We start from the raw sequence: 19,385 nt of genomic DNA, 5'->3' as shown, positions 1-19,385 counted from the left end.
CTCTCTACTGGAGGGAGACACAGGCGGTGGTAAGTGAAAGAATGATGAGGCTTTGTCCTTGTACTCATCATTCAGGTACACAGCTAGTCCCAGGACTGAACGTCAGCGACGCGGCATGACTTCTGCAACAGTGTAGAACAAACGTCAGCCTCCTTTTCTCTCTGTGGGGCCGTGGAAAGATCCTGACTTAGTTTTCTGAGAAAAGGCCGGCCTGTTGAGAGATAGGGGTGATATAAATAACACCTTGAAACACAGCATCAGCCATAACATTAAAGCCACAAGCCAAATATTGCATAGATTCCTCTTGTGCCACTTAAACAGCTCTGACCTGTCGAGGCATGGAGAATCCGCACGACCTCTGAAGGTGTCATTAGCAGCAGATCCTGCAGAGTTCAGCGCAGATGCTCGACTGGATTGAGTTTTGCAGAACATTGTCCAGCACTAAGAAAATCAAGATATGAGATAATCAGTGCTATTAATTTCACCTGTATAAGGTGTCATGGTTATGGCTGACAGCTGGCATACAGTAATATTCAGGTTGTTTACTATGGCAGCACATGGATCTATCTATTTATCTATGCATACTTCATATATACTGTATAAGCAGATATACCAGCCATAACATTAAAACCACAAAGGTGGGGAAAGGGTGGGATTTAGATTATAGGCAGGAAGTGAAGAGTCAGTTCTTGAAGTTGATGTGTTATATATGTTGACCTTATACACTTTGAGCCTGTTTATACTTGGTCACTGCATCCCTCTTGAGTATCAGGGTTATATCTGGATAAAGCTAAGACACATAAAACCACAAGTGTAAATGCACCCAACTCTCCAAGATGCATTCAACAATCAAACCCCTCCCAGGACTAGAACCCCCTTCTAGTATAACCAAGACCTGTAATAATTGACAGTAATTTGACCAAACCAAGCGTAAATGCATGTGGCTAAAATCCTATCAGGATACAGTCAAGGTACTAGTCAGGTGTAAAAGTGGTCTTTAACAAGAGCCAAATTGCAGCGACTACATGACTGGATCAGAGCATCTCCAGAATGAGCCAGGTACCTACCAAAAGTGCTCCAAGGAAGGATAACCGGTAAACCAGGGACAGGATCATAGGCACCTAAGGCAATCCCACAGCAGAGCTACTGAAGAACACATTGCTGAAAAAAAAGTTCATGCTTGTGGAGTCTATGACTCAAGGGGTCAGAGCTGTTTTGGCAGCACGGAGGGGACCTACACGGTATTAGGATCAATGTATATAGTATGGATGGTACACTTTAAAACATACATGATCTTTTAAGAAGACAATGTTAATAGATCAGAGTCAGAGTAGTAGATACACCTCGAATGATGGCTGCTTGAGCGGACACATACTTTCAGATAGGCTTCACAAGAAGGGGAATATGCAAATATAGCCATGCATACAATTTGACAAACAAATAGGGAAGAATGCTACCATTAATGGAAAGGGTTGAGACTTGCTCTGTTAGAGATCCAGTTCTTAAAAATAAAAGAAAAGCCACTGATGGATCTCTAAGGAACTGTTCCTGTAAGAAATGAGTGATTTCTTGATGGAAAGGTTCTTCATACTCATACATCCCCATTACAGAAACTGTTCTATTTGGACATTGATCAAAACATACATTTATAAAGTTTAAATAATTATAATATTTAACACATAAAACACCTACAAACCAGTTTACACAGCCAAGTAGTTTATTCTTCCATCAGACAATGCATAAGCAACGTTCATGCACATCTTCATGAAGAACACTCTTCAACTCTGATACAGAAAGAGAATAGGCTTTTTAAATGAAATGCATAGAAAACATGTTTAAGGAAAACATTACATTACAAAACAAGGACGGACGTCTAGCGTATACAGACAGGAGAGTCAATTCCAAAATATACAACTATTACAAGCTTTTAAACAACAAAAGATTTTTTCCAGTCAGTTGATTCATGATTCATAATATCACTTAAAATGTAATAATATACAAATATAAATAGTTGAAAGCAAAATACATCAACATTGGTTTTGTCAGCTGTTCCGTTTGGAGAAAAACAAAAAACATTGACTAAATATTCAGATAAAATAATAAGATTCAAGTGAATGTAATGATATTGCAGTCAAAACAATGCTTACACCTAACGCAGAGCAGGCGCTATGGATGCACACAAGCTGTGGTGTTTTACTACATGCTGATTTCTAGTACTAATTCTGCTTGTAATCTAGGCAGGCCTATGACAATCCACTGACTTCCAACTAAACGCAAAAAGCTTCTCTAACAATTTACAGTTAGAATATAAATACAGCGAAATAAGAGAGCTATGGAGTAAGGCTGACGCTGTTTGTAAGGACAGTAACAGCAGTATGTGGAAAGTGTTCAAGCGGTAATCACCAATATGAATATGATCATAATGTGAGCATCAGTGTTTGTACTGAATCTGTATTTATGACTACATGATTACAAGTGTTTGTACACCAAAGCTGATTCATGCTTCTGCACTGCATGCCCTCATTCCTATCCTGAAAGAAGGGAGTGTGTATTGGGCTGTGGGTTTTGGATATATGGGTTCATTCAGAAAATCTACAGTAGTGCTTGTAAAGCCATTTACTATTGTCAGTAAAAGCAAGCCTGCTGGATTAGCCGCTTGCTTACGAGCTGGGTGTAAACAAAATAATGGAAAAGGAATATAAGGAGAATACAACAGATGCATTTGCCTTCAAACTATTCTTTATACACACACACACACACTCTCTCTGATTAGGTGTCCTGTTAAGGCGATTTCAAACAGCAAGCACGTCATAAATATCAGCTTCATGCAACTTATGACATAGAGCCTGTCGGGGTTAAGGAGGTGTAAATTGAATTCACTGGCAGCTAATTACTGGGTTTTAGCAGCTGTGACTAAAAGTGTTCACCTACACCAGTCAGTCAGTTTCCATTTGCAATCCTAAGCGTAGTATTTTGCAAGTTTTTCAATGCTGAAACATGCCAATTTGCACTGTTAGCACATTTCATTCTTATTGTAATATAAAATGACAGCGTATACTACATAGTGTGATGGCAATTTGGTCAGTTTTTAAACATCGATTATTATTTTTTTTAATCGTCTGTATGGTCCCTGTCAGTTTATATATGCAAGTTGTGAGTGTGTGTATATGTATGTGCTTGCACGCAGACACTTAAATATCTATCAAAATACGCAAGTAAAAAAGGCAACAAGGTAAGCACTGTTCATTGAACGATTCAAACGACTTCAGCTGGAAGAAACTGCTTCAAATAAAACGGTCAGGAGATTAAGGATAGGTTCGTTATCCTTTTTCAAGCAAATCACTTTTTAACCACATCTAATGGATGCTGTCGTTCACCCCAAACATTATCTTCTAATAATTAAGTCTGTATTCTTTATTGCTAAAATGACCAAAAATGTGTTACGGCCTTTCAAAATAAGAGATTCCACAGGACGTTTAGGCTATGTTCACATTATCAGTTTATGTTTTATAATAAATGACTGCAGTGAATCCTGTCAGCTTCTCAACACTATCCGTCAGACCATCGCCTGTGTATGCCAAATGCATCAGAGGGTTACAAAATATTGTTTTTGTTACAAAAAACAAAAGCACATATCAAATGAGAGTGTAATCACAGCCTCAGTAAAGTCCTTCACAGGTTCTTTTGTTACAATCAACAGCAAGAGTAAACTATGGCAACAAAAATCCCAGGGCTCTTCCGCCAATAACTTTCTGAGCAAGCTGCAAAAGAAATATGCTTTTAACAGCACTGTAATTACTTACTTAGGCTGCTTCATATTATTATAGTGTATTGTATTGTATTTCTTTAGACTTGGGATGGGTTTGAGTCCATCTCGATCACTTATTATCTTCATCACAATTATCTCCAAGAAGTCCATCTCCTCAACCTAATCACTTCCCTACAGCACAGTCTGAACTGTATCCAATTGTGAGATAAGCACAAACTATAGAGCAAGCTAATACTCCCACAGATGTGGGAAAGTGATAAAGAGATGGATAATACTGTTCAGGGTGGTTGGAATATACATGATAACGTCTTACTATTTCCGCCTCACGTTTGAGAAACTTGATGTAACTATTCGAAAGCATCATCTACTGTCGTCTCATGACTCCTGCTGTGGTATAATAAGCAACACAAACTCAAATATGAGATTTCATTTCTGGGGTGATTGACATCATGCTGCAAATGTGACAAAGCGATTTGCTTCAAACAAAACTGAAAAGATTCAGGACCGTCAATTCACACTCACAAACTCACACTTCTCTGGTGCTGCTTGAGGAACTGCTCTTGCTTCTCCTTTCCAGAAATGTCCAGCTTTCTGTCCATTCCATGCATCATTCTTCCCTTCTTTGCATCCCTCTCTTTCCCTTTCTCCTCCTCCTCTCCTGAGAGACTGACGGTGTCACTCAGCTGGCCCAGGTGCTCCACAGAGTCACACTTTTCCAAGTCAGAGGCGATGGTTTTAAAGCTAACAACTGAGGTGGAGTCTGAACCTGCCACCTCTCCACTTGTCGTTCTTTCTTTGTTTTTCTCCCACCAACAAGACTCACTATGCTTCTCCACCCATTCCATGGTCTTAGTCACACCTTCCTGGCCATCCACCCAATCATTTGACTTGGTATGGACGCCATAGAGTCCTTCTTCGGTCCTTGCGCTACTGACAGCTTCTGCTCCAACAGGAGGACTTCGTGCATCAAAGGCTTTTCTAGATCCTTCTTCTGAATGGTTCACTCCCCTCTGGGCATGGATCTCTTCACTGATTTTCTCCAGGCGGCGTAGAGTGATGGAGTAGCATTTCTTCACTTCAGTCACACGCTTTTCTAAGTCAGTTACCTTTAATTTGTGCTCCTGAAAAATGAAAGACACAGAAGTACAACATATTCACACAAATGTGAAAACAGATAGAACAGAGGATGTTACACAAGTGCAATTCCAAAGGACAACATCCTCGGATCAATTTTTGCGCAACTTCTGCAGGCGTCATAAACGTCTACAGTTTATGACCCCTACATCAGTTTTACCAGATTACTCATATCTCTGGGTGGTGGCATGGCAACAATCAAGATGACTGATTAGCAAAGTCCCAGCAACTAGAAATTCAAGACAATCGTCACAATTTGTGTTTTGTTTTTTATCACATGAGGAGCTGTAGCTCAAAAACCAACTCCAAGTGGTCTTGTGAAAGTGTCCTCCACAAAGTTATGCAACTCACCTTTTCCTCTTTTTGTAAGGGACAACAGATGTATGAAATACGTCTGCCTGCTTGCTCATTTCTTCATGGTGTGTGCAACACAGTGGTGTGTTGTGTTACTTATGGGACCACAGATTCAAACTGTCCGTGCAAAAATGCTACACTTATTACAATATGTTATATGTTAATATGAAAACCAGTAGTTTCATGTTGTTTATTTATGTTCTGGTTAGGGAGTCTCATTAGATTTTGACTTGGCCAGATTTGGTGGCAGCAAAGAAGGGAATGAATCCTCTTTATGTTTGACACATAAAACGATTTAAGTTGCCTGAACCATAAAAGAGATTTTGACAGTAAGAAGATTACTTAACTTTAAATCTTCAGACTACAAAGTTTTTTTTTAAGAAAGTGGAATCATATCATGCATACCCAGAAACGATAAAACTGCACAATAAAATTTTATGTGTTCTTATTATCTCACCATATCACACTGCACAATTGATGTCTGAACACATGCCACATAGGGTAGAGTGTAGTCAAACTGACCTCCAGTATATAGTTGAACTGAGCCTTGAGCTCAAAATAAGGCTTAGACTTGATAATGGCCCTCTTGAGAGACTTCTGCAGTGTCTGCACACGAGCTTCGGCTGCCTGACACAGCTGAGTGACACGCATGTGCTCTCGCTCACTCCGCAGCCGTTCCTCCTCTGCCTCATTCACCTGACAGTATCAAAAACAATCAAGGATCATCTTACTGTTTCAACATTCAACTTGTGTATCTGAAAACAATACAAACACAACCCACTTTCTAATGCAGTTCAGTTCACATTCAGGCCAGAAATTACCCACAAAAAGCAACATATGCATTCCTTTCCACAGTCTATCAAAGCATACTATTAAAAAGACTCTATTCAGAGATCACAATTTCCCAGCATTTATTTCCCCATCATATGTAATAATATTCATAATAGGGGAGCCAAGATGTCTGAGATCAAAGGCCCAAAAAAGAGCAAAAGCCAATTGCCAACAAAAAAAATTTCCTATTTAAAAGAGCCACTTTCAAGAGCTCCACAAAGCAGTTTATAGGGCAGGTACCTTTGCAGTGGCATGATTGAGCATCTCTTGCCAGGTCTGATCCAAAGTCTTGTCAGCTGCAAGGCCCTGCTCTGCCACGTACACCATCTCCCGGGCAGCCGTGTGCATGGAAACAGCCCTCTCATAGCTAAGAGCTGCCTTTTGGGTCTCCTGCTGGGCCTAAGAGGTGCATAGCAAAACCACCAAGCATTAGGGGACAGGACCAACCAGGAGTTGGTTACCTAATGACCCAAGACATTGTATTACAGACTATGTTATAGTTAAGCTGAATAAGTGTTATTTTAAAGCTCATCTTTGTTTCACAAGAACATACATAAGAGTTTAATTACCTCTTTCGCTAATCTTCGTGCCTCATAATAAGGTCTGGCTTTTTCGATGCAGGTGCCCAGTTGGGAGCTGTGTGCATTGAGCTTTCTAGCTGAATCTGTAAGAATCTTCCGGTAGCTTGATCGCGCTTCCTAAAGGAGTGAAATGACCGTAATGCCATGAGCAATCCATTGTGTAAAGGTTGAGTCACACCAGGTTTCAGAAGTGACACAAACAGAACATGAATAATCAATTACTTGCTATAACAACAAATCCTCTAAAACAGTAATAGAGCTGCAGGTGGATACAACAGATGCCAAAAGGGTTAATGGATGTCAGTATCAGAGTGCCACACTCATACATACACATACACAACCAAAGCCATCTGTTCAGCACTTTAATAAATCCGTTTGCTGTGTTCCTGGCACTTGATACTTCTCAAGCAGGAATACTATGATGTCAGACTTACATCGAGTTGCAACTCAAGCTGGTTTATCTCCTCGCTGGCTTCATTCAGGTTCTCTAGCTCCTCCTGAACGAAGCACAAGAGTGTCACATAAATTATTTATCTTCTTGATGGATCTTCATAATGTTCTGAAAGCTCAATAATGCTAGGTGGATACAACAGATGCCAACAGGGTTAATGGATGTCGGGTCAAGCTTAGTCATGGACCTATAGCCCTGTTCCAAAGTCTGTAGACGTTCAGTCAACTGATGTCTCCTTCAAAATCAATGGCATAAATTGTGACCACCTCTGCTCTTCTGGGAAGGCTTAACAATAAACACTGAAATATTTCTGGAAGGATTTGATTGTATTCAGTCGGATGTTTAGTTGTGGATCACAGATGGCCACCCAACCAGTCCCAAAGGCACTGGATGGAGATTCTTCACTCCAGGGAATGCAATGCTCTCTAGCTTGACTGTAGGTTTTTGACTGCTTTAGGTCAGTGGTTCCCAATATTGGTCGTATAAAAGCCCCTGCCCTGCCATGTACTGTGGTTGTCTGCTCTAAGACACTGCTTGTTAACAGCTGATTGGTTTGATCACCTGGGTATAAACTATGCAGTGCAGGTGGCCTTCCAGCACTAGGTTTGGGACCCACTGCTCTCTTAACAATGCTTGTCTGTGGAAGTCATACAAGTTTTGTGTGCACAGCCTGTTTGACCTGTGTCTGTGTAGTAGCTGAACTCATTCATTAAGAGTAGCCAGCAGGTTTAGTTTCATGGCTTTCTGCCATGTTAATTATTCAGTTAGACATCGATAGCAGCTAAAGTTACATTAAAATGGACAAAAGTATTGGGACACCTGCTCATTTATCCCGCCTTTGTTGGAGTAACTGTCTCTAGGCCTTCTACTAGAGTTGCTACCGGAACATTGCTGTGAGTATTTGATTGCATTCAGTGACTAGAGCGTTAGTCCAACTCCCCTGCATATCCCAAAAGTACTAGATGGAGCACCACCATCATTGCAGAGAACACAGTCCTTCCACAGCTCAATACTAGGGGGCTTTATACCCCTCTAGCCCACGTCTGGTGGTCTAGGTTCATGCTTATCTGCACCAGAGTCCTATTCTATTGGCAGTAAATCTCTACAGGGACTAGACAAGCTGCCATTTACACTTCTGTATCAGCAATGGGTGATTATAAGGGACGTCCACAAACAGGGGTACCTGTATTCGAGGATCCAGCTCTTCATCAGCTGTTTTCTTTTGGACCTCTTTCTCTCCTCCTCCTCCTCCTCCTCCTCCTCCTTCTTGGTCTAGTGCTAGTTCTTCATCACACGTTTCGTTATCCCCAGTTTTCTCAGATTCACCGTCGACGTCCCTGTCTTTGCATTGCAACACGCCATTTTCAGCAACTTCCCTGAGGGTGCCTTCCCGATCTCCCACCTTCTCCAGACCTACAGACCCGGCTGGACTCTCCCGCATACCCGTCCGCTCCGAGTCCCTACAGGCTGCCATGGAAAGATAGCCGGGGACAGCTAGCTAGCTAACGAGCTAAAATACAACGTTTATGTGAAAGATCTGCCCGCAGTTATCGTAAACATGTAAAAAGGCTCATGTATCCGGAGTAAATATTACTGTGGACCGGTCCTTCCCCTCATGTAGCCTTCAGTAACTAACTGTTAGTGCTAGCGTTAGCCTAAGTTAGCGACTCGCCACCTCGACTAGCCAAACTTATCTTTTCTCTCGACCATAACTTACCGACATAACGTGTTTAATTAGTAGCTCACTGTAATAATTAAGCACAATATTAACTCGAAAAACGCGTGGTTTACTTAAAATGTCTCGACAGCCAGCTCAGCTAGCGAGGGCAACTGTGATGGTAAATACAAGAGCAGCTCGGCTTCTGTAGCTGGTCAGTGCGTAGCTACGTCCTGCGTCACGAAAACGTCTGAAAGACACGCCCCCTTTAAACATATCCGCCAATCAGAGGACGGATTCACATATGTGACTTAATATATACATAAATCAATTAATAATTCATTTAAGTAATAAATTAATATATACATAAATGTATTAATAATTCATTTGATTAATAAATTAATATATACATAAATGTATTCTTAATTTTATGATTCAGTAAAAAGTTAATATGAACTAATATTATACTAATATTATATTATACTAATATTGTCTAAAAATCTTTTAAAGAATTTTCTGAATTTTCTTCATTCACTTTTTTCATTTTAGATAAAAAAAAAGTTTGCCCATTGAGTCATTTTACCATTTTAAATTATTCTAACCTTTAAAATGTTTTGAAATCTTTTTAATAGCAGCTAGAATTTGTGTTGCTCAGACCTGGAAACCTGACACCAATATTCCTTTCCAAATGTGGATTTCGGAAATTAAACCAGTGTCCACCCCTAGAAAAGATTACATACTTTCTATATACATACTTTTATAAGGTGTGCTTTTTATTAACTAAATAAAATATGCTAAAAAAAAAAAAAAAAAGTCAACCAAGATTTATTTTTTGTTAGGGTAGCATTCTCAAAAATGTTCTTAACCTTATGATAGCCTCACACCTGTCCTACAGTACGCCTCTAAAATCAGTTTAAATAGTTGAATTATGAGAATTAAAGTCTAATTTAACTGGATATAAAGTGGAGATTATTCTTAAATTCACCTCTAGCTCTTGTTTACTGAAAATGTTTGAACTTTTAGTTTTGTTTTTTCCTCTGTTAATGGACATTTTTATTACTTATTTTGCATTGTTTATGATGGGCTGTGAAATGCAACATAAAAGACTATGTAACAATTGGCCTAAATAAGAAAACATGTGCCTTAAGAACATCTTTATAATATAATTTAGACTTTTGATTTTTTGTAGAATGCATTTAAGAACCTTCTAATGAACTTTTGTGTTTATCTTTTTTCATAGGAAAGCTTTTAGCTTTAATCTAGTTTCTGAATATGAGAAATGTAATTAAAATTGAATTAAGGAAATGTCAATATTAATAAATAAATCATTAGCTAAGCACAAGTTAGCTAGGGGTGTCCACAAACATTTGGACATATAGTGTAAGTTGCTATAGATAGGATTATCAGCCAAATGCTGCAAATGATTAATCAGTTCAAATAATTTTATGTTTACATTAGTTTTACATGTAAATTGTGAGAAAATGACACTTTCTATTCAGTGTTTATATTTGTAACTGTTATCCCTTAATGATAGCATGATGATTTCTGTATCTTTAGTTCCTCATGATTTAAGCTAGACTGTTTCCTCCACCAGTTCTCGAAATCTGATCACTGGTGCTGTAGCTCAGACCGTCAACATCAACACTTGTAAGAGATGTTCGTGTCAGCAAAGTAGATTAAGAAAGAACATCCTGTCCTGATACGTTTTTGACATTTCGCTGATAGAAAGGTACTGCACACACTGTCTGACACACAGCAAGGCCAACACTGCAGAGCCGAGGAACTACAGCTCAAACTGTGTGATCCACTCTCCACTATCTGCTGCAGTCTAGAGGAGAACCTTGTTCCTCTGTTTCTTCCTAATGCCCTTAAAGAGCTCTTTGTGCCACCACTGTCCTCAGTGACACTCATTAGGGGTCTGGATCTACATTTCTGGAAAGCTGATTTATGACCATGATGAATTAAACTGAATTAAATTAATGATTTTGATCTGAACTGATGGATTATTTGCCAATTTTCTCTTCAAAAAAGATAAAAACAGAACAATATAAGGATACAGGAGTCCTGAAGACTCCTGTAGCAGGTCTACTAGGTAGCAACTACTATCATAGGGGTTAGATTCAGAGACGAGTGAGAGCACCTCACCTGCTTTACACTTAGATTCACTGCAGGTCCATTAGAATTCAAAACCTGAGGGTTTTTTTGACCTGATACTTTTTTTTACTACTTTTTCTGCCCAAGCTAACTTTTGGAAGCAACTATAACTGCTAATTGAGTCATTACTTAACTTTAGTAACAATACCTTTACTGGTTGATGGTTTAAGATGCACTCTAATCACCTCTATCTAGCTGTAGTTTACCAAAGGATAGCTTAACCAGCTTCTCTACTCATCTTAGATCAGTCTGGCTAACTCCTAAAATCCTCATAATTAACTGGAAACTATTGTTTCTTTACTGTTACATGTTTATAACACTATCTACCTTCTTAACATCAATTGTCCAATCTCCAGTCACAAACAGCAAGCAGTAGTGTGTGTTGCGCTGGTACGAGTTACGAATTTTTAAACCTTTCAGTGTCACTGCTGGACTGAGAGTAGTCCACCAACCAGAAATATCCAGCCAACAGCGTCCTTTGGGCAGCGTCCTGTCAGCACTGATGAAGGACTAGAGGATGACCAACAAAAACTCTGCAGCAGCAGATACAGAGATTCTGTCTCTGACTGTACATCTGTAAGGTGGATCAACTAGGTAGGAGTGTCTAATAGAGTGGACAGTGAGTGGACAGACACAGTGTTTAAACACTCCAGCAGCACTGCTGTGTCTGATTCACTCGTACCAACGCAACACACAATCACTAACACATCACCACCATGTCAGTGTCACTGCAGTGCTGTCTGCTCTTTGGTGGTCCTGTGGAGGGGTCCTGACCACTGAAGAACTGAAGGTGAAAGGAGGCTAATACAGTATGCAGAGTGTAATCCCTCTCTCTGCTGGACTCAGTGGGGAGCTCATGCATAGGATCATGTATGCATTCTAGTGTGAATGGGCTAAGCCCCGCCCTTCACCTGAGGCTCATCTCCAGCACACAGGTGCTGTTCATTGATTGGACTCTTAAGCGCCTCAGTTTCGGGTGCTCTTTGTGAAGTTATAATGTGTTCCTGGTGCTTTGCTGGTTATTTTGGTTTTGACCCTTTGTTTTGTGCTTTGACCCGGATTAATGACATGCCTGATATGAGTTGTACGTGCCTGCCTGTTTCCTGACCTCTGTCTGCCCTGATAAAGTCTCTCTGCACACACAGCCTGCTCCAACCCATATGTTACACAGAGAAACAGATGGACTACAGTCTGTAATAATACAACTACACACACAGCGCTCCTGAGTGTGAAAACAATGAGGTGGTGTTAATGAAGTAGCTGGGCGGTGTAGGTTCTTTTTTAAGATCTTTGTCTGTAACAAATGTCATGAGAAAAAAAAACATCAATACAGACTAGAGCACAAGAATCGGGGTGCCTCTCAATTATTAATCATGGACTGCAGCCAATTAAATTACAGATTTGTGTTGTCAAGTTTTTAAAAACCTAAAATGACATGCTGCACTTATATTTTTAAAGTTGGTCCACTTACATACAGCTTGTTTTAAGCTATGGTGGCAATGGATTTAGAGCATACTGTACAATACATTACAGAATAGATAGAACAGAAAAAGCTTTATTACAGGACAGGGTAAGTGCTACACAAAGTCCACCATGTAACTATTAAAACACACCAAGTGCATTCAAACTTTATGTTTACAGAGAGAATAACATAAGAAAAAGCACATAAAAGAACTGAAGTATGTAGGAAAAACGGTCAACAGGACTGCAAGGAGGGCTTGATAGTGTAGTTCTTTCTCTGTTGTTAACAAGACATGACAAATGACTTTCATTAATAGCGAAATATGAATTTTGCTACATGTTGAGCCAACAATGCTACTGACTGAACTGACATAAGACTGACCTCACCAAAATACACTATATGTCAAAATGTTTGTGGACACCCCTCCTTATGAATGTATTCAGCTACTTTAAGTTGCACCCTTTGCTGACACAGATGTGCCAATGCGCACACACAACTTGGCTAGTCCTTGTAGAGAAGTATTCCCAATAGAATAGGACTCTTTAGGGAACCTATTGGCACCATGCCTAATAACAGGTGTGTGTTCTCAGGAATGAAGGTTGGTGCTCCATCCAATACTTTCGGGATGAGTGAGGGATAAGGTGGGGTGGGGAGGTGTTTCCTTCGACATCCTGACCATACTCCTGACCATACATGTATACCTTTGGGAAGACTTCGTAGTGTTTGTGATCCAGAACTAATCATCCAACATCAGTCCCTGACTTCAGTTATGCTCTTATTGGCTGAATGCAATCAAATAGCCCACTGCAATGTTCCAACATTCAGTGTAATGCCTTCCCAGAAGAGTAAAGGCTGTTACTGCAACAAAAAAGGAGGGACAGCCCCCCTATTAAGACCCTTGATTTCAGAAGAAACCCTGAAGAAGCAGGTGTCTACAAACATTTGGCCACCACTCAAGATCAACCTTCTGCTTCCTTCTTGGTGCAAGGATGTGTCTTTAAGGAGTTAGAAAGCCGGAAGCTCTTCCCGCACTCCGAGCAGTAGTACGGCTTCTCTCCCGTGTGGACACGCTTGTGTTTATGCAAATTGCTGAACTGATTAAAGCTCTTCCCGCACTCCAAGCACGTGTACGGCTTCTCTCCAGTGTGAATGCGCTGGTGTACCTGGAGCTGACCGTGCCGACTGAAGCTCTTGCCACACTCCTGGCAGCAGTACGGCTTCTCTCCCGTGTGAACACGCTGGTGTATCCGGAGGGATCCTCCCTGTCTGAACCCCTGTCCGCAGTACGAGCAGCGATACGGCTTCTCTCCTGTGTGAATGTGCTTGTGTAGGGTCAGGTCACTCTGTCGGGTGAAGCCTTTGCCGCAGTCCGAGCAGCGGTACGGCCTTTCTCCTGTGTGGACGCTCTGGTGTTTGTTGAGGGTGCTTCCGTTGGTGAAACTCATCCCACACTCCAGGCAGACGTATGGCCTCTCTCCAGTGTGATTGCGCTGGTGTATGTAAAAGTGACTCTGTTGGCCGAAAGTCTTCCCACACTCCAAGCAGACGTAGGGCCTCTCTCCAGTGTGAGTGCGCTGGTGGTGATGGAGATTCCCTTGCTGATAGAAAGTCTTCCCGCACTCCAAGCACTTGTACGGCTTCTCTCCGGTGTGGATGCGCTGGTGGTGCTGGAGATTGCCCTGCTGATTAAAAGTCTTCCCGCACTCTGAGCACTGATACGGCTTCTCTCCGGTGTGAATGCGCTGGTGTGTTTTGAGGGTGCTCAAGTTCTTAAAGCTCTTGCTGCACTCCGAGCAGACGTACGGCCTCTCACCGGTGTGAGTGCGCTGGTGCAGCTGGAGGCAACGTGGCTGGCTAAAGCACTTCCCGCACTCCGAGCACTTGTGCGGCTTCTCTCCGGTATGAACGTGCTGGTGTGCCACAAGGTTACCTCGGTCTCGGAAACTCTTCCCGCAGTGCAGACAGCGATGCGGCTTCTCTCCTGTGTGAATTCCCTGGTGCAGCTGCAGACTGCTCTGCCGAATGAAACTCTTCCCGCACTTCAAGCAGGAATACGGCTTCTCTCCCGTGTGAATCCGCTGGTGTATCAGGAGGTTGCTTCTTTGAGCGAAGCTCTTCCCGCACTCAGAGCACAGGTGACCTCTCTCCTTGTTGATGCTTTTCTGCCTGTGTTTGCGAGGTGCCTTAGTCTGAAGAGCATCTGAGGACATCTGCGGAGTGACGGAGCTATCTTGGGACGTCATGTCCTTACATATGATGTCTCCTGATGTCTGCCATGCAATGTACTGCTCTTGCAGGGAGCTCCTGAGGAGGCGCCAGGACAGTAGCACATCAAGAGAAGGCATGTAACAGAACAACGCTCATTTCTGGAGGACAGAAACAGAAAGAAAAATATTGAAAAGAAGGTACAGTGCTGTGATAAAGTATTTGCCCCCTTTCTGGTTTTCTCCACCATTGCATGTTTGTCACAGTGAACACTTTTAGATCTTTAAATATAAAATATAAAGAAATATGACCAAAAAAAACATATACATATATATAACACATATAAATAATTATTGTAAGGACTTAACACATGTCTCCCTCCGATCTCCCTCCGACACTAGGAGGGGACGGTCTCCTCCAATACATGCGAAGCCAGCCAATGGCTCTTTTTGACTGTCACCAATGCGGCATTGCCGGGAAGCCGACATGCTCTGAGGAAGGCACGGGGTCCCCAGCTCTACCGCATCAGCCAACACACGTCTGTGATGAGTGATGTGGGCATGGCGGGGGGGGGGGGGGGGGGGGGGGCGCCATCTACCCACCCGGAGAGAGCTTGGCCAATTGCTTGGCCTCTCTGATGGCAAAGTGGCATGGCTCGTGATTCGGACTTGTGACCCCTGACCATAGCAGTAGTGCATTAGACCGTTGAGCCACTCGGGTGCACAGAAACAGAAAGGGTGCAGCGCAGGTCCTGCAGATGGTCTCTTCCAGCCAAATCCTAAGAGTAACTCCGCCTTCCTACAATGTAGCAGAATAAGCTTTTAAAAACTGCTTTTGGAGTGAATATAAAAAATGGGCCAATTTTAGACACTGGAGATAGAAAGACAGTTTAGAGGAGATAAATGAGGAGGAAAATAGGCTGCTCTGTCATTGAAACATTTAGGGATGGGCGGAGCTACACATTATACTGCAACAGGCCAGGAGATCTGCTAGACCTGTGGTGGCTTCAGGTTTGAGATTTGTTGCCTTGTCTATGTTTTCTACGGTCATTGGTAAGATACTTTTTTACTGCTTTTAATAATAGTAAAAACTCTTATATAATAGTGCATGATTATAGACCCTCTTTAGGCCTGCTTATGTCCCCTATGTGCTTAAAGTGTCACTCTACAAAGAGACTGCAGGAAAATGTCTTGAAATGTGAAAATGTGATTCTTGGATTTACAGCAAACTCTAAAAGTGGTCAGATATTACAGCCACAAATCAAATTGTAATGAGATTAATAAGATTGGGCAGTGGTGGCTCAGCGGTTAGAGCACTGGGTTATCAATATGGGATATCAATATGGGCAGCCCATTTTTAAAGGTTGTGGGTTTGATTCCCGGGCTTGGCAAGCTGCCACTGTTGGGCCCTTGAGCAAGGCCCTTTACCCTCTCTGCTCCCCGGGCGCTGGAGTTGGCTGCCCACCACTCTGGGTGTGTGTGCACTTACTGCAGATGGGTTAAATGCGGAGAACACATTTTGCTGTACAGTGACTAATACGTGCACCTTTACCTTTAGTGTTTATAACATAAACAGATATGAGCCAGTGTTGAACAGCTCTTACCTTCGGTACAGCAGCTCCTGTTTCTCCACTTAGGACCAGGACCAGCCACCTGGATCGAGGGGGCCTTCACTGTCTGGAATCTGGATCCAGCCATTGGTTTCCCTCTAGTGCTATAGAAATAGACAGACGATGCACATATACAAGCAATAAGCAGATTATACAAGGACAATAATATACAGTGTACATATTACATTACATATTACATTATATGGAGGACAATCTGTATACATAAGTGTTTGTATGGTGGCGCAAACAACAGTAGAAGTGACGCCGCATGGGCGATTCTAAGGGCCTGTGACTGATTTATTAGTTGAGTATTTCGGCAGAACTGTTGTGGAGCCCAGTGCAATATCTTTTTATGGGGCCCAAAATCCCTGGTTGTGCCCCTGACAGTAGTGTACATATTGTGTGGGAATATAATTGTGGTAAACAATGTGACTGATGTGAAGCAGGGTGTAATACTTATCTGGAGAAAATCAGGAGAAGCTATGGCCTAGCAGATGGTCGTACTGGTCAGCTTTTATTCCTCTGCAGAAACTTGACGGAAACTATGGGTCTTATTTTATTCTCCAGCTGTTCTTCTTAGATGGTGAAAGAGGCCCACTATAACTTACCTGGAAACACCTGGAATTGACATATAGCTCAGATCAAATCCCACTTATTCGCAGATGAAAATGTGCTGGGGAAATAAATCAATAACAGTAGGTGTCTAATGCTGGTAGCTAATTGATCACTGGATCCAGGATATTATAAAAACGTGTCAAAATAAAAACGTCTACTATAAAGACACCAGTGTATGTAACACTATGGAGTGTAAACATGTGTGAAAAGGAGAGAAAGGGGGTAAAAGAAAAGCTTACAGCACCTGGTATTCCCAGGCGGTCTCCCATCCAAGTACTAACCAGGCCCGACCCTGCTTAGCTTCCGAGATCAGACGAGATCGGGCGTTCTCAGGGTGGTGTGGCCGTAAGCAGGGGCCGCTCTCACACCTACCCCATTTATAAGCACAGCGGAAGGCAGCTCGGGTCTGTCCCACTGCTGAGACATCTGTAACCCCCCAATAATAGTAGTGACAGATAACGCTGGTTGGGCGGACTCGGTTTCCGTCAAAATAAAGGTCCTCACTTTCCAGACTTCATTATAAGCTGTTTAATTGTAGAAAATAGAAACAAAACATTAAAAAACAAAAACAACAACAAAAAAATACACACATAGGACCATTTAGATGTGTGTCAAAATAAAGGTCTTCACAGATTACACTCTTCAGACCACAGACAATGAAATATTTGGGCTAAAAATAAAAACTACATCGCCACAATTACTCGTTTCAATTATTACTAGTTAAAGCTGAAACGTTATATTTTAAGTTAATTTCTTAAAATATAGAATAATATAAAAATAAGTACAATCTTAACATTTCTTAAAATTAAATAAAAATGCCCTTTACTTATAAATGTAATGTTTGTTACTTTTAAAATGTCAGTAGTAAATAGTCGAATATATAATTACAATTTCAACATAATAAAGTTTTATTTATAGTGGCACAGTTTTTTGTACACGAATAGCAGGAGCGAAACGGTAGACTTGAGTTGTGCCAAAATAAAAGTCCTCACTCTTCAGAAGGTGAGTATTAAACAGAAAAACAAAACAAAAAATGCATGTAAAGGTTATGGGTCCCAGATGTTCTTTAAAGTGTAATGTTAAGTGCATTGCTTCCTGTATTGGTTAGGAATAAATTCTGTGATGCTTTTAAAATATATTCTTACATATAATTTAAAATGTTAAAATATATATTATATATATATATATATATATATATATATATATATATATATATATATATATATATATATATATATACATATATATATATATATATATTATATAAAAAATATTATACCTCATATTGCAAAGCCAGGTACTTTGCTTTAAATCTTTAAACATTTGAAAGACTTTGATCATTTGCAGGAATGTAATAGATGTTCCAGTGATAAGTCACTGGACATTAAGTACAGGTAACCTGATGTTCTACTGTGGGTACAGGGAGCAGGATGGGAGGACGTAATTGGGTATCGTCACACCTCTTCCTGACCAGAGCAAAAAAAAAAAAAAAAAAAAATGCAGAATAGATACCTTCATACAAGTCCCAGTTAAAAGTTTGTACACACCTCAACCCTTTGTATTATTTTGACATATTAATACTAGACAGCAAAACTATGAAAGAACACATGGAGTTATGTAGTATGTCAATAATGTGGGATTAAAAAATAAATAAAACCAATGGAACCATGAAAAAGGAGGGAGAAACAGTTTATTAACAAGACATTAAAACTTTACTTTACACCAGTTGGGAATAGAGAGAAAAGGAATGTTAATTTAAAAAATAAATAAAAAGATAATATAATAAATAATATATAATATATAAGATAATAATTCCAGTGTTGAGAAAAAAAATATATAGAAATGTTTTGAATGACTTTGGCTGTACATTTTCAGGATGTACCCAAATTTGAATAGATGGAGATTAACAAATGTGTTTTTCATGATAACGCTGATGTTCTCAGGGGCATCATACAATCTTACTGTTACTTATTTGCTTCCTGTTATTTTTGCGTGTATTTTGAGTGTCACAAAAGTATAAATTGTGATTCAAATGTAAAAATACAAAAAAAAAAATCTTCCCACCTCATATATCTTATATTTACACTGATATGGTGATTTACGTTATTCAAATATATTCCCTGTACTTCTGCTGGGAGCATTTCTGCTATACTGCTATAAGCTTATCGATAAATCCTACATTGTGGTTTGTTTAGGCAGGCACTTGACCTGTGCATGGGCTCCCCACTGAGACCAGCAGAGGGAGACATTACATCCTCTTTGTCTTTTTCACAGATGACATTGAGCAAGCTCACCTCATCCATCAGACAGTCCCCCTCCTCCTTCCCGTCTCCTTCTCCTCCATCCTTTTCTTTTCCTATATTTTATGTGAGTAAAAACAAGCCCATTCAGCTGACATTATTATTACTCTTACAATGTTTTGAACAGTGACACAAATGGAAACTCCATTCAAATGGAAACAGAATTCATGATTTAACAGTAATATATTCATTTGGTTCACAATTTCAGACAATATTAGAGTTGTACTCAAATGGTTCATGTTATCAATAAAGTTCTTTGAAAC

General features: G+C 40.6%; 1 protein-coding gene and 1 non-coding gene across 2 annotated transcripts; both read right to left on the bottom strand.

Moving 5' to 3' along the window:
- Nucleotides 1-1,699: 1,699 nt before the first annotated feature.
- On the bottom strand, nucleotides 1,700-8,981 carry sh3bp5la (SH3-binding domain protein 5-like, a). Its single transcript, XM_072691607.1, has 6 exons — nucleotides 8,304-8,981; nucleotides 7,104-7,166; nucleotides 6,658-6,786; nucleotides 6,329-6,487; nucleotides 5,780-5,953; nucleotides 1,700-4,890 (listed from the first exon to the last, which is right to left on the bottom strand). The coding sequence occupies exons 1-6, from the start codon at nucleotides 8,592-8,594 to the stop codon at nucleotides 4,288-4,290; spliced, it is 1,419 nt and encodes a 472-aa protein (XP_072547708.1). The 5' UTR covers nucleotides 8,595-8,981; the 3' UTR covers nucleotides 1,700-4,287.
- Nucleotides 8,982-17,054: 8,073 nt separating this feature from the next.
- LOC140565975 (5S ribosomal RNA) lies at nucleotides 17,055-17,173 on the bottom strand. Its single transcript, XR_011980619.1, has one exon. It is a non-coding gene; the product is annotated as a 5S ribosomal RNA (ribosomal RNA).
- Between the last annotated feature and the right edge of the window lie 2,212 nt (nucleotides 17,174-19,385).

The sequence above is a fragment of the Salminus brasiliensis genome, chromosome 11, assembly GCF_030463535.1.
Source record: "Salminus brasiliensis chromosome 11, fSalBra1.hap2, whole genome shotgun sequence".
Classification (NCBI taxonomy): domain Eukaryota; kingdom Metazoa; phylum Chordata; class Actinopteri; order Characiformes; family Bryconidae; genus Salminus; species Salminus brasiliensis.
This window is presented reverse-complemented; position numbering and strand designations above follow the sequence as displayed.

Excerpts from the sequence above, each read along its gene's own strand:
- sh3bp5la (XM_072691607.1), bottom strand. The coding sequence starts at position 8,594 with ATGGCAGCCTGTAGGGACTCGGAGCGGACGGGTATGCGGGAGAGTCCA. Across the intron at positions 6,488-6,657 it reads CACGAAGATTAGCGAAAGAG|GCCCAGCAGGAGACCCAAAA; the intron begins GTAATTAAACTC and ends TGCACCTCTTAG. Across the intron at positions 5,954-6,328 it reads TCAATCATGCCACTGCAAAG|GTGAATGAGGCAGAGGAGGA; the intron begins GTACCTGCCCTA and ends TGATACTGTCAG.